The 16,037-nt window shown below is 37.4% G+C and overlaps 1 protein-coding gene across 1 annotated transcript in view; it reads left to right on the top strand.

The window, feature by feature from the left end:
* CNTNAP4 (contactin associated protein family member 4) overlaps window positions 1-16,037 on the top strand; it is a 241,176-nt gene that overhangs the window by 118,310 nt on the left and 106,829 nt on the right. Inside the window, exon 4 of the mRNA XM_038538261.1 lies at window positions 5,314-5,461. Coding sequence (XP_038394189.1) covers window positions 5,314-5,461 — 148 coding nt within the window. The remainder of the gene's footprint in view (window positions 1-5,313; window positions 5,462-16,037) is intronic.

Here is a 16,037-nt window from a genome sequence, read left to right as displayed (position 1 = left end):
GCTTTCTGTACTCTCATTGCTATTTCTTTATTACAAAAAATGAATGACATTCACTGTTACTTAAGAGAGAATCTGCATTTATACATATAGTTACAATAGTCTTGTTCAACGTATGTTTAAAAGTTATTCTTATTTGGATTTATGTTAGCAAGTTCCTCACTTTTCAGGAGTTCATATTTTTTTCTTCACTTTTCTTTTGCATTTGTGGGTTTTTAAGACAAGACAACCTCTTGGGAGGTACACTGACACACTTGGTAAATATTTATAACCAACATCATAAAACAAAGGGCTGACTTCCATTAGACAGAATGATGTTATGTGCATTTAGTGTCTGCATGTTAGCTGATTGTGTCCAAATGAGTTATATTTGGAAATAGGTCATATGTAAGTCACATGAATTCTCATAACAGAGAGGTCAGGGGATTTGCATGTTTGCCTGCTTGTCATGTTGAATTTATATTAGTATTGCTGTTCATTTTGATGGGAGCAAAACCAATTTTGATGTAATTACATAGCCTGCTGTATAGCTACATGTAAGTGGTCCCATGTTTCTGATTTATTACAGAAGTGTTTTGGATCCCCTTATGAACTGCCATATGGGCATTTTCCTTTATGCATCTTGACTTTTATAGATGAGTTGCTCAATTAATATTTATAAAATATATTAATGCTATTACATCTCTTCATAAACTTTAGAATCATTATAGAAATACTGAAAACCTTGTGAAAAACTTTAATTCATTGACTCCATAAATTATCCTGGTTAGAATACATTTCTAAATCATCTATGAATAATACCTCATTGAGTTTGAAAATCATCAAGCCTCAAAGAAAAGAAAAATTAAGGCCTTTTGATTTTTGTCACATAAGACACATCACCTTACTTCCTCTTGTAGATATTTCATACATTTGATAAAATACAGGTATATTCTTTTACATTTTCCATCTATTAGGAGGTTATCATTTTATGCAAGAGTTCTATTGATTATCGAACATTTTTCTTTTATTTTTATTCTACTTCAATAAGTTTGAGAAAATGTTAAGCTTTTAGAGCAACCCTTTTGTCTATAGAAGTTAACTGGTAGAGCTATGTTCAGCAATCATCTAAGTTGCATTACTCTCAATGTGTTCAAGATTTTAAATGTAAATTATAAGAAAAATCAGAGGGAGCCTCTAATAAAATATCAAGCTTCCTCTCGGGTGAGTTGTTTGCTTTCATATTCTGTTAGAGTGAGGCCTGTTGATAGTCTAGCTAAATTATGTGCTCTGGAGTCAGAAAAGCCTGGGATTAAATCTTTACTCTGCTACTTCTTAGCTGTGTGGCTTTAGGCACACAACCTCTATAATTTTCATTATCCTCAGCTTTAAAGTAGGTATCAAAATGACTACTTCACAGGGTTCATGGAAATATTACAGCTGCGTAATATATTTCTTCTGTACTGATGCCAAGACACAGAGTTGCACACTGAAGATCTTTAGATTGATAACACAGAACTCATTTGCTACTTGTTTCTCTTTTTGGAAGTTAGCCCCAATGAACCCCTCTCCTAAAATCTTTTCCTTCTCTGAAAAGTTTTGCAGTAATGCAAGAAGGGGTAAAGAGCATGGTTTACTAACAAGCTAGAAAAATTTTCAAAGCCAGCTGAAGACCAAAAGTACAGATTGGCTTGGCATCATGCATTAGAAATGCAGGTTCCAGGGTCTCACTCACAGTTTTAGTGCATGAGGTGCAGGGTCTAGAAATTGCATTTTTAAACAGCTCCTCAAGTGATTGTGACAGACACCAAAGTTCTGAATCTATAATAAAAGGGGAGACAAATATCCACATAGTAAAATTATGTTTTTAAAAGAACAATTGAAATCCATATGTTCTTTTCTTAAAAATTTATTTCATTGTTTTAAAGATGTGTTTATTTATTTAGAGAGAAAGTGAACAGGGGATGCGGGGAGAGGGACAAAGGGAGAGGGAGAAAGAAAATCTCAAGCAGACTCTCCACTAAGGATGGAGCCTGGTATATGGATGGATCCCACAACCCTGAGATCAGGACCTGAGCTGAAATCAAGAGTTGGACACTTAAGTGATTGAGCCACCCAGGCACCTCTAAATACTTTTATTAATTGTGATGGTATGAAAAAAATCTTCATAGCCAATTGAGGAATACCTCTTAGGCAAAGGAAATACATTTGAAACCTGATAGTATACCTAGAACTTTTCATTTATAAGGTAATGTAACATTAACCCTGTGCCTCATTCACTAGCATTCTGAAATACAGAATTTCACAGCAAAATCTTTGTTGTTATCTCATGTATTGAAAATATTTCAACATGGGGAGCAAGATAAGACAAATATTATTGTTTAGTTAGATAATAATTAATAGTAATGTACATATTCCCCCGATGACATTAATACTAGAAAGCTATTGAAGGTATCCAGAGCATTACAAAATGATGCTCTGCCTACTTTGTCACTTCCCATGTCTACATTTTACTTCATTTTACTAATTATTATAAAATCAATACATGTTTATTTTTAAAAATCCCAAGTATGACTGGAATGTGCTAAAAATCCCTACCCCCCACCTCACAAGTTCCCTTGTCCTTTGTAAGAAAAAACTGCTTAAAATTTTGAATGTGCGAAGATATTTTTATTACACTTATAAGCTAAGCACCTTATATTTCTTCTTTATGTTCTTGAATTTTAAATAACTCATAAATCGATCAGGTAAAATGTAAAAGATTGCCATTTGTAGACCTCCTCATTGCACTTACGTGTCTGTTGCCACTACCACTTTGCATCTTTTCTCCTAATCCTTTAAGATGTTGAGATCATCATAGTGGCATCTATCTAAATCTGTGAATGTACATTAATGTTGGGAAAATGTGAGATCTTTTGGACGGTTATCTAATTCATCATCCAGCTGTTCACTGAAAGAAATCACAATTAGCCTGCCAGTGGCACCCAGAAAAATAGAGTCAAAATGTAAGAGGGTCTGATTAGGATTGAATGCTGATGGCCTCAACCCTGTATGCACATTCCCCTGCTTTGGAGGGCTGATGAACACTCATGTACATGCACGTGCACCCCAGTGCCCAGAGTATAAAATTTTGACTAGTGGGAAGAATGGAGCTTTCTAGAAGGGTCTGGTTACCAGAGTTAAAATATCTGTGGGCTTAAACAGTATTTTCCTATTTATGTTGTAGGAAACAGTAGCTAGGAGTTTGGGCCTAATAGTTTAAACCATACTGGATAACTATCTGTCATGGGAGATGTAGTACACGTTCGTACATTCACATTCAACATGCTGAGAGAGGTTCTGTAATTGAGAAACCTTTTGAACTTTGTTTTGTTTTTAAGTTCAATCTTTCCCAAAGGTACATGTCTGACAAATATTTTATTGTGAACCACTATGAGCCGAGCCATGTCCCAGGTACTATGGATGGAGGCCCCCAGAGGTCCTTGCTTTGATGGAGCCGGTCTTCTAGTGGGATAAGATAAACCAATAAACAATAATCAAAGGAAAGAGGACCTCATTACTTTGTGCTATCCAAATTATGAGTAATATGATGAAAATAAAATGGGAAGATAAGACGCAGGGGGTATGCCAGGTACACTGACTAGAAAGAGTCTGACTTAGGTGGTAATATCCTGAGCAAGGCCTGAAATGGCAAGAGGAGCTGCCTGTGCAGAGAACCTTCAGAGCAGTATGGACAGCTGATGCAAAAGCCCTATGCAGGGCAGCGCTTGGTTGTTCCAGGCTGGACAATGTAATGAAAGCGTAATGGAGGGTGTTGTCAAAGACTATATGTTTGATAAGGAGCTTGGATTTTGATCTAAGTGGTAAATGAAACAATGGCAGTAGGGGAGAGGTGGCCCGGTTTAATTTACCTTTAAAATTTTTCCTGACTGCTCAGGGGGTAGAGATTAGGGCTGTGAATTGGGATGGTCATAGAGAACAGGAGATCAAAAAAGTAAGGAGAAGGTCCCTGAGGTAGTTTGGGTGAGGGATGCCTTGTGGAACTGGGTGGTCATTGGTGAGATGAAGACACATGCCCAGACTTTGGGTATAGTTTGGAGGGTCTCTCAGAACTGCCTGTGGTGCTTGAGCTTGAGAATTGGGTATATGGAGTAGTGGTGGGTGGTGGCAGGAACTAGAGAATTGGTTGATAAGGGGAGTCAAATAAAATTAATTTGACTCTTTTAAAAAAATATGTTTGGTAAATGCTGGTAAAGAGGTATTTGTGAACTAGAAAGAAAAACAGGTAAATAAGTAGACTCCCTGTGTAGGGATATTACAAGTGTGTTTGCCTTTGCCTTGTGCAGCCTACATGAGGTTGACCTTATACGCTAGTCCAGTCATGCTCAGCACACCTACCAAGAGCTTTCTTTTTTCTTTCTCTCTCTCATTTTTTTTTTTTTAAAGATTTTAGTTACTTATTTGAGAGGGAGAAGCAGACTCCCTGCAGAGCAGAGAGCCTACCCTAGATCTCAATCCCAGGACTTGAGCCGAAAGGCAGCTGCTTAACCTACTGAACCACTCAGGTGCCCCAGTTTTCTACCCTTCTGACCTTTAATTCCTCATCTGCACTTTGTGCTAGCAGAGCATCATTCTCAAGGTCTTTCTAGCTTTCAAATTCTAGAGTCTGTAAGTCCAATTACAGGTCTTTCCAAATTATTATTGCTTCCAATTTCCCTTAACAATTTTTTTAATACGGGTGCTTTTGTTTTATTATTGTTTTATTAAATAACTTTGATGTGAAGCAGTTCCTAACATGCCTGGCAGTACTGTGAAGTTGGAACAGCCTATTATCAGAGTGCTCTGAATAGAGCGTTGGGAGGTACTTTTGTTTATGTTAATAAGAGGAGAAAATGAAACTAGAGAAACATGTCCTAACTTTTATCATTCATCAGTGATGGGGGCAGCTTCTTTGCTGAATCAGATCCTGCTTCTTGAATCCTGGAAGAGGATTTTCTCAATTTTTTTGGTGCCGTTTACAATGTTAATACCTTTTAAGTTTAATTTGAACTTTATAGAAACAAAGTTTATTGAGGGTGTCATTGTTGAAAGCTGGTTTAGTGGGAAGGTGGAATTTCAACTACTCTCAATATAAAGAAAAGCCTGAGCAATTGTATCTCCTACGGATGGAGGGACATTATTATGTAACTGGGTATATAAAAATACGATTTTCTTGAAGAAAGTAGCCATTTTTACAGTAAAGAAAGGAAGTCAGACATTGCCCATGGATGTTTCTAGGTCACAGAGTGAAACGGATATTCTCCAGGTGCATTGATTTCCTTCTCCCTTTTCTTTCAGGGCTTTTCAGGAAATGCAAATGCAGACAGTGTTGTGTACTACAGACTTCAGCCTTCTATCAAAGCCCGATTTCTGCGCTTCATCCCTTTAGAGTGGAACCCCAGGGGCAGAATTGGAATGCGGATCGAGGTGTTCGGATGTGCATACAGTAAGTGTTTATCTAACACACTGACATAGGTATCAAAGGAGATGTTTTGAAAGCCAACCTGCATGCTGAAGTTGACTTTATAGCTATGTAAAGAGATATAAAAACAGGAATGATTTTTGTAGAAAGCTTTTTTCTGCCCATACATGGCAATATTGACTTTAACATTTAGCTTTATATTTTAAGTCAGAAATGGAAGCATTTTATAGATAGATTGATCCATACGGAGATAGATAGATACAGATACCTGTTTATAGACATATGTGAATCTATTTATCCAAATTTAATATTATTAACTAGACCCTGATTTCAAATATTAGAGTTTTTCCCCCCATGGGCTATAGTTGATGATGTTTCACTTAGGCATTCTGAGTTTAATAAAAGATATAGTGTTCCATTAACCAGTCAAATGTTAGGACACCAAAGAATGTCTCTCTAGCCTAAAAATAATATGCCGTGTAACTCACTTATAAACGTGCTGTGCCTTCAGCATAAATTCATAGGAAAGATAAAGACCTCTGCCAAAATATAAAATGTGTTTGAAATACTTTCACATAAAAAATGGTAGAAACCACAGATTTCACTTCGTCTCCTCTTAATGAAGTATTTTATTATATCTTTTTGTGGGGCAGGGGCCTAAGAGTTATTGATAGCCTACCTCAAGCCACATTATCCTGTTATTTGCTCTTTTATTCTAGAACAATGAGTTAGTTAATATGATCTACAATTATCAGATAAACAGTCTGAGGTTTGGAGAGATTCAGTAATTTGCCTGGTGTCTCACACCTAGCACACAGAAGAATCCAGAAAAGAGCCTGTGACTGTTCTTCTAGTAAACGTTTAATTTTTTTAGCCACTAAAGCTTCTTTTCCACACGTATTTCATCACTTTTTGATGTAAATCAAGTTAGGTTCTGGTTCACTTTATTGGCATGAAGGGAAGGCATGTCACAGAGAGGGCAGGTAATTTGTTGATGTTATCTAAACTGTGTCAGACAGACCATGTTGTACAGACTGCAGGTCTCCTTGCAAAGATTGGTGATGTTCTCGGCACACTCCTCCACCATCAAAGGTAACTGATCAGCCTTCTGTTCTCACCAGGGCCTACAGAATAGTGATCATAGTATGATATCAATAGTACTACTAATAATAGCAATTACACTAATATTAAAAGTATTTTTTTAGAGATTTTTAAAATTTATTCATGAGACACAGAGAGAAAGAGATTCAGAAACATAAGCAGAGGGAGAAGCAGGCTCCCTGCATGAAGCTCGATGTCAGACTCAATCCCAGGACCCCGGGAACATGACCTGAGCCAAAGGCAGATGCTCAATCACTGAGCCACCCAGGTGCCCCAATAGTATTAGAAATAGCAACGTTTTCTTGAGTACTTACTATATGTCTAGCATTATATTCACAGTTAGTTTATAATTTTTTTAAAAGTCCAGGTAAATATTATTAGATAACTGTTGCATTCTCCCACTTTGAAAATGAGGAGGCTAAAAGTTCAGGGAGGATGGCTTGCATAAGCCACACTGATAGGAAGTGACTGAGCTGGGTTCACAGCCAGGTCTGCATACTGAACCCAAGTACAGACTCAGGCTCCCTCCAGCTGTTAAATCACAGAGATGAATTGGGCAGCTTACTCTTAGTCTTCCCACTTCTTCTCTTGGCCTCAACAGTTTAGCTGAGCTGCTCCTATTATGTATTAGCTCCTCCTTTGCAATGATCCATTTGAATAAAATCATCCTTTAAAAAAAAATATGCCACCTTGAATTGCAGTTCTGGAACGCAGAACCAAGGCAGTCGGTCTCATTTGTCTTTGGATCATAGAGTTTAGCAAAGCCTGTGCTACACAGTGGATAATTAGCAAAACATATTTCAAGTGGTTCCTATTTATAGTTCCATTCTCTACTTAGAGCATCTACCTTGCAAAATATTTATCACAGTACAAAAATAGCTAACAGTTTTTGAGCACTTTACTCTGTCAGATATAGTTTTTATAGACTTTCTAACTTAATCCTAAAAATCAACCCATCTAATAGAGTCTTAGAAATATTAAGCAATTTTCCCAGTCATACATACTTAATACACATCCAATCTAGGATGTAAATTCAACATTAGTTGAACAAGACTGTTGACACTGTTCTTCCAAAACTAAGGCACCACTCATGATGTCCCCATGGTCGTGACTGCTGAGGAATAGGTTCCTCTGTGTTCTCTCTGCCACGCGCTTCATGATGACTCAAATCTCCCTCTGCTTTCATTGATCTGCAACCCTAGGAAACCGTCTTTTTCCTGTGGCTTCAGCTGCTTTCTCTTGCAGTGAGTTCGCTGTCCACGCATTTAACCAGCCACCACTTCTCACTGATCCACTGTTGAAGTAGCTTTTCCGACGGCCAATAAGACTTTAAATTCAAACACTTTAAATTAAACCCTGTTAAAGGGTACGACAGGACTCATTGTAAAATGACTGTTGTATAATATGGGATAAGAGAAAAACATAACAATGGAAAAATACTCTCGTAGACAACCTAAAATAACCTCAAGATAGGTCAGGTGTCAGTGCTTTATGGGAGAGTCTTTGATCAAATGGACTTCAGTTCTTGGGTTATACTTCTATTTTCCACCTGTTCTTAGCATCAGCCTTGCAGAATATGAATTTACTAAAGCATGATTGTATGTAACCATCATATATTAAATAGTTAATATGTATCAGTTGTTTCCTTTCTAGGCATTTTCTGATTGAGTCCTAACAATACAGTGAAGTATGAATAGCTTGAATATTACCATTTTATTCAGGAGTAAGAGGAGAGGGACAGAACTGTCTGTTGAACGAGCCCTGTGGCTTGCTCTGGGTTGCCTGGAACAGAAATAGGTGGCACCACTAGCTTCCTTGTCCTCAGAAGGAAGAGCTGCAGGTGCTATCAGCACAAGAACAAAGCTGCAGGATTTTGTCTGCAATTCCCCTGAACGGCCCAGATCAAAGATCAGCCTGGATTTTCTTCAGATATATAAGGCCATTCTCCTAAACTCTATATAAAAAGGAGAGGTGGTGTTAGAAGTGGTCAGGGTTTCCCTCCTGGATCACAGTCACAGACTACCTCTCCATGCTGGCAGTTAAGTGAACCTCTTGTGAAGGCCTGGAGGACTGCATGCGCCCCACTGGCCTGTGTGTCCATGGCACTTACACCAACTTAATGTGACTCTTGGGCTTTGCCTGAGCCACTCACTTAAGAGTGGTGTATACCAGGATGCTTCAAGTCTCTTGATGTGGGATAGAGTGAACCTTAGAGAAATTAAGAACTTTGTCCAGAATTACACAGATTGCATGTGTTAGATCTAAGATTTAAATTCACATCCGTTACTTTCCAAAGCCTGTGCTCTTGACACATCTATATGAATCATACATGCATTCACCTTTTAAGTATTTATTGACACTTGGTGAAAGAGAACTCTACTAGGTATTGGGTGTAGGGATAAATTCTAAAATAATGGCTATTTCTTAATGGGAATTATTATTATATATAATTTTTTTGCATCTTAATTCTAGGTTTATTCAATACAGTCCTTTCACTCTACACAAGGCACAAATGCAACATTATTTAAAATGCCACAAAGTTACAAAAATCAAGACAAAATTGATAGTACTGATGTTCAGTAAAAGCCAAGTCAGCAATGTACCTGTTGCCAAGGTAACCCACAAGACTACTATGTATAACGTTCAGCAGGGGGATCTATGATGACCCTACAGAGCTGGCTCTCAGCTTGCTTGTTAACTTAAGTGAGAGAAAGGGAGATCTGGGTTGTGGGTTGTGTGCATGAGTTCATGTAAAAACAGAACCATTTATGGCAACTAACATGGAATGTTTGACCCTACAGGTCAGAAGAGGCAATGTCATAAGAATTCTACAGACTCAATGTAAAACACTGTATCATGAGTGTAGGATAAGAGGAATAAAGTGATTGATAAATTGAGATTAGTATAAATGTTCATAGCAAGAGGTTTGAAACTAAAATGCAGATATTTTCACATGGGAGCCTTGGAGGTTAGTCCAAACAGGAGAAGGGGCATACCCTCATCGAGAGAAGAGAATTGCTTGGAGGATGGTTTGTATTTGAGAATGGTCATTTAGGCTGAAAGGGCACACACATTGGAGGTGGCAGCTCAATTGGGAGGTCTCTGATCTCATGTGTGCAAGTGACAGTGGAACCTCGTACCAGAGGACCAGCAATCAGGAGAGAGGGTTCTCTTGAGTCAAATCAGACTCAAATATACTGAGGATGTTGAATGAAGGGAACTTAGTGATTACATGGGAGGATCCTTGCGTTATAAGATTGGAATAAGCATCTGGAAAGTGGTGCCGTTTGCTAGGAGGGCCAGTGGAGAGAGAATGAATGAGCTCCAAAAGGGCACACGGGAGATAATTCCATTGCTGACTCGTTGAATGCATGCCTAGGGAATACAAAAGGTTGGAACTCTAAACCCTCTCAGTCGAAGGTATATAATTGAAACCTATATGAATATCATTGTTATTAAATCATAAGTTTCTACGTACTGCATTACTCTTAAGAATAGAAGTATAAAGTGCTGTGTTTGGACAACTACTCCTGTCTCTGAAAAGGAGAGATGCACTTCTATCATAACCAAAGTGGGTTCTTTACATTGTTTTTCAGGGATCATGCATTTGTATGCTGGGCCCCCCTTGTGTCTTATGTGTGTGTTCACCGAAGTTATAGGTGCAAAAGCTGCTCCTATGAATATTGCAGGGACGGTGGCTATTGTGAGAGCCACACATAATTTTATTACCCTCTGTCCGGGTGAGTTAGGCCAGTAACTTGTTACGAAGGAACATCAAGTGAATGGAAAATCCATATCAAAGAGCATGTTCTACTTTTATGTTGGGAAACTTGGAAGTTGTTTCCTGAGTAATGAGAGTAGTAGAAGCTAAATTTTATGGGTTCAAAGAGAAAGTATAAATTTCAGATGTCTTGGCCATAGCAGCCATGAAACATGTTTATAGAACTAAACAAGAGATGTAGGTAAGGAAATAACTTGTGGAAGAAAGAAAAAGAAGAGAAAATGTTTGACAGTAAAGAAATACCACTCTATGAAATGTCCCAAAAGAAAGTAAACAATGGTAAACAGAGGCAGAGAGAAAGGGTACAAGACTGAGTGGAAATGACTGTGTCTGAGATGTCCTTCGGAAGTGGCAGTGAAGCCACAGGAGATGTTATTATTTAATTGTGGATTGGGATCCCTGGGTGGTGCAGCGGTTTAGCGCCTGCCTTTGGCCCAGGGCGTGATCCTGGAGACCCGGGATCGAATCCCATGTCGGGCTCCCGGTGCATGGAGCCTGCTTCTCCCTCTGCCTGTGACTCTCCCTCCCTCTCTCTCTCTGTGTGACTATCATAAATAAATAAAAATTAAAAAAAAATTTAATTGTGGATGAATTGCTGCAACAACTACCCTTAGTGTAAATCTGAAGCTCCTTTCATGTAGTTGTTATGTAAATGTCCTCATTTTGTGACCCCAATCCTCCTTTCCTCATCCTCAGCACAGTAAGAGCATCCAGCTATCTAGCCATATAGAACCATTTTCATTTCTTCAACATGCCATGATTTCATGATGTTTCTAGACTTGGGATCTTTGCACAGTGCCCAGGGCAATCACCACACGTGCAGCCTTCATTTCTCCACTGAGATAAGTCTTTCACTAATCACCTTTTCTCAGCAGAGAAATCACTGTCTCTGAGAACTTCCCTGACACCCCACTTTTGGGTAAGAGGACACTTTCATCTGCTCCTGGAAGAGCTTTTCTGCATGCATTATACCGTATTGTAGTCAGATGTTCCTTCTTTGTTCTGAGTCTTCTGAGTAGGTGAATGAACGAAGGGAGGCAGGGTTGGTGAGCCTCAGGAGGGCTTTTCCTGCCAAACCAGAAGCATGTGCAGCCCATGAAAGATCAGACATCTTTCAAATGAGAAGACTAGAAGAGAAGAGATATATAGAAGTATAGAAACTATGTAGAATATAGAAACTGTTATGTTTATTTGCTTAAATCCAGACTGTTTAAGAGAAAACAGTGGATTCTGTTTAACAAATGGAAGTAAGTCAACAATTACAAAACTCATGTCAACTTAAAAAAATGAAAATATGCATTTTATAATGTAAAAAATATTGAAAGCTGGAGTGACTTCTATCAGTAGACTTCAGTTTGGAAAACATATTAATAGGAAATGCAGGAAAGCAGCCTGAGAAGTGTAAGTTCTAACACTGAGAACTGAATCATTGTCTTGTGTCTCTTCAGGACTGGTTTCTTATACCACATGTCCAGTTAGGGGGAGAAATGAAAAGCAGTAAACTTTTTGGATTTACTCTAAATAATAGTTATAATTGAATTCAATGCATATTTATTAAGCAACTCCCACATGTTAACTGCTAAATACTTGACCAAGGTGAATTAAATACAGTCCCTGCACTCAGATTATTGATCAGCTAATACTGTAGCTGAGGAATCCTATTTTTTTTTTTTTTTGCCAAATGTTTAAAAAGTAGGTAGATTTCTGGTTGGCCTAAAAATCAAGGAGGATAAATTCTAATTCTTTGTTAAATTTGTAGTCTTAAGATTTTAATCTGATAAGTGAGGTTATAGTAAAATTAAAATAAGGTTAGCTCTTAAATATCAGAAAAAAAGGAAACTATGAAACCCGCTGGGATTATGTCACAAGAACTCAGCAGGCTCTCAAGTGAGCAGGCTCTCACTGACCAAAAATGGAAATCTTATAGCATCAGGAAGGATAGTAACAAGAGTTTTGCCACATATTAAATATGTTTAAGTGAAAAGGTTCATGACAGTACTAAAAAATGAAAATCTAATTGGTTACCTATGAGAGATATGAAGGAACCAACTCATTATTTTGAAAATTGATAAATGAAGGGAAACATAAAGAATTTATCATACCTTTCCCATGTGATCTGTACTTCAAAGTAACCAAATAGAAGTCAGAGAATTTCTCTTTCAAGGTGTACTCCAGGTAATAAATAAAGAGGGAATAATAGAATTAGCATATTCCCACCTTGCAATCCTAGATAAATTAATAGACCAAGTCAGTGATTATAAAAGTTAATGAAAAGATGATTTGCTTTTCAGTACCAGTCCTAGCAGAATCATTTTTGTTGGGCTAGCTTGCTGTAGTTGTAATCCCTGGGGGAAAAAATATACTTAAGAAAACCTCCTTCAATTCAAAACAGGATGAAACTTGACAAGATTTGATTCTTGAAAGAAGGAAAGGAAGCTCTGGGAGATCCACATTTAACTGACTTTTTCTTAAAAACACATCCCAGTTTTCAGACATCATAATACTCAGGCAGAAAGCAGCCAGATTTTACTGGGCTGAGGAAGCCGAGTTCAAAGTTCAAGGTTGCCAGAGTGGTTAAAAATTGAGGGTGGAATCCTGAAAAGAAAGGGGTCAGAGAGGGAAGGCCTCAACTCCTGCACAGAAACTCTCCTTTAGTCCTTGGCTGATTTGGGAATCACACGTGCCCAAGATGCGATACCAAGGAGCCCAGATGAAAGCAGGATGGGAGAGGTCAGGTGCTAAAGACTTCAGCATCTATCTAGTGCCTGGAGGAACACCTTTGGAAAAAAATAGAGTCCTGCCAATCTAGAGGGACTTGTTAAATATCTTGGGCTTTTTATTTTATTGAGAAAGCACAATTTACTGACAGATATCCTAATAACTCTGCCAGGATCCTCACAACTGCTCTGAGTAACTGCCTCTTGAGGGTGCTACCTCCAATTTTATATATATATAAATATATATATTTTTAATTTATATAAATTATATATTTATATATAATTATATTATAAATATAATATATTATAAAAGTATAATATAATATAATTATACTTATAATATAATAATTTATATTTATAATATAACTATATATTATAGTTATATTTATAAATTATAAAATAAAAAAATAAAAAAATATAAATTATAAAATAGTTATATTATAGTTATATTATAGTTAATAGTTATTATAGTTATATTTATAATTTATAAATTATAACTCATTTATATTTGTTATAATAATTTATAATTATATTATAATATAATGTTTGATATAATATATTTATATTATAAATATAATTAATTATATTTATATATATAAATTTTTTTATTGAAGTCGATTCGCCGACATATAGTATAATACCCAGTGCTCACCTCGTCAAGTGCCCTCCTCAGTGCTTGTAACTGGAAAGCCAGAAGGCATTCCTTTAGGAGTAAAAACCAATATGAGGACCATTTGCTATGTCCTAGAGATAAGGATGAAACCAAAGTAGACTCGTGCCAATGAAACCTAGAACCAAGCTTTCCCAGAGTCAAGATGATCTGTGGACTTCTCCCATTTCCATCCTGCTGCCTCCACCCCACCCTCCCTAGTCTCCATTCTCCTACCTCTCCTCACTTCCCCTTCCCCACCTTCTCCTTCCCTCCTGACCCTCGACATTTACAAAGGTGGGCATTTACTCAGAGTAAGTTTCATTTTCTTGAAACTGTGGTCCCCAACCAGTAGCCTAATTTAGATCTCACTGTTGAACACTGCTGTACAAGCCCTGCCCTTTCACGCTCCACTTACAGTTTAGTTTGTAAGTATATCTGTACATGTGGGATGAGTTGCTTGATCTCTTTCTTTTCCTTCAGATTGGGGGATCCATGAAGACAGAATATGTTCACTGTTGCAACACCAGCTCTACTACTGGCTGGCTCTACACCAGCCAGTCCTACTCTAGGACTCGGCATAGTAAATGTTCAGTAACTATTTGCTAAATGGATGAACTAAGAAAAACATCCAGTTAGCCAGGATAAAAACTGAAAAATGAATAAATGTATAAAAGCCACAGATGTATTACACATACAGTAGCAGTCAATTAAAGAACCGTGAGATGACTATATGAGATTTCGAATGTTAGTTATTACTAAAAAGATAATAACAGCATATAAAATATGTAATAAATGAGGCTTTTTGATGATTGCATTTGAAACCCACAGCTTCTTGTGTGGAATAAGAAATTGGACTTTTTATCCACGTATTCCAAATAAGGAAATTGAGACTCAGCATTTAAGTGACTTCTGAGGCATTATGAAAGTTACAAACAAATATTAGAAACAGAAATACAGCTTATGCCCTCCTGTGACACACTCCAGTGTCCTTGATGCAGTAGGTGTTATCCCTTTCAAATCTATTAAAAAGGTTAGTTTAGACAGATATTTAAGTGGCAGCGATCTTGTTTGTTCATATAACCTCCTGGAGTGTTATCACTGATCTTAATTCAGTCTATTTAAAACCATGATAGTAAAGTCACCTTTTCCCTGTGGCTATATGCAGCACTTGATCCTGTACCATCTTCCTTTTTATTGTATTAATTCTGGTTGTTTTATACTTAAAAGTCCCTTAAATCATTCTGTGTTTCTTGACACTACTATGCAAAAATAGTACAACCTATTTCCTGTTGATTTCTCAAGTGCTTGGTCTCTCCTTGCCATCTCTTAAAACCCATTTCAGTAATGCAGATCTCAAGTGCCAATACATCATGCTGTTGCTTTCATATTTCACCGTATAATAGTTTAACGGCGACTCAGTCTGATTTATATTTCTTAGAAGTCAAAATTGGACCTCTGTTTGTTTAGAAATTTGTAAGTACTAATTTTCAAATAAAGAAGCAGAGTGCCCAATACTGGAGCTTGTCTGTTTGTTTAGCCCAGAAGAGTTTGGTCCATTGTTCTTTCTCCATTTTGAGCAATTTTTTTTTCTATTTATATTTTGGGGTGCTTCCCACAGAATTAATAGAAGGCTCTCGTGTCTTTTTCAGGAACTCTTTGATGACCTTTAATAAGGTCAATTTTCTGTACTAAAAGATTTGTTTTGCAACTCATGCATTTCCTATCCAGGTTTTCTCTTTTACGTTTCTTAGCCAATGGACCTCATCAGTGATGCGGTGATTCACAGTTTAATTCACAGAACCAATTTCTCCCCAAAACATCTTTCAGGACAACCCACTACCACCTCCATAGTTTTCTGCAGCTATCACTTACAGGGTACATAAATACATTTGTTTTCCGTGGTACAATTCAATATGCAATGAGCTTATTCACTTTCAGAGAAAAGGTCTCTTTAACCTTCTTGTTCTTCTTGTCAGATAATCCTCATGCTGTCATCTGCTCAGGTTCACTCAGGAATCTGTTTTCCTGGGTGTGGTTCTCAGTTTATGGAAACCCCAAGAGATTCTTCTCAGTTGATTCTAACATGAATGGGCCATGGAGCTCAGTTAAGAAAGGATGCTGTTGTATAGGTTTTTCTTAGTAATCCACTTAGGGAGCAGGGAGGACATTGCTTTTTCAGATAGCAACCTCACATTTTGCAAAGTCTCAAACATCTGGAGCAGAAGTAGGATGAGAGAAGGCTACTGAGTCAAGTGGACGATATTATAATGAGAAGTGTGTTTGCATGTAAAATATGTACATATAGAAGAACAGTTCGCTGCTCACAGAGGTAAATCTGCAATTTAGTTG

Source organism: Canis lupus, chromosome 5 (genome assembly GCF_011100685.1).
Source record: "Canis lupus familiaris isolate Mischka breed German Shepherd chromosome 5, alternate assembly UU_Cfam_GSD_1.0, whole genome shotgun sequence".
Classification (NCBI taxonomy): Eukaryota; Metazoa; Chordata; class Mammalia; order Carnivora; family Canidae; genus Canis; species Canis lupus.
This window is presented reverse-complemented; position numbering and strand designations above follow the sequence as displayed.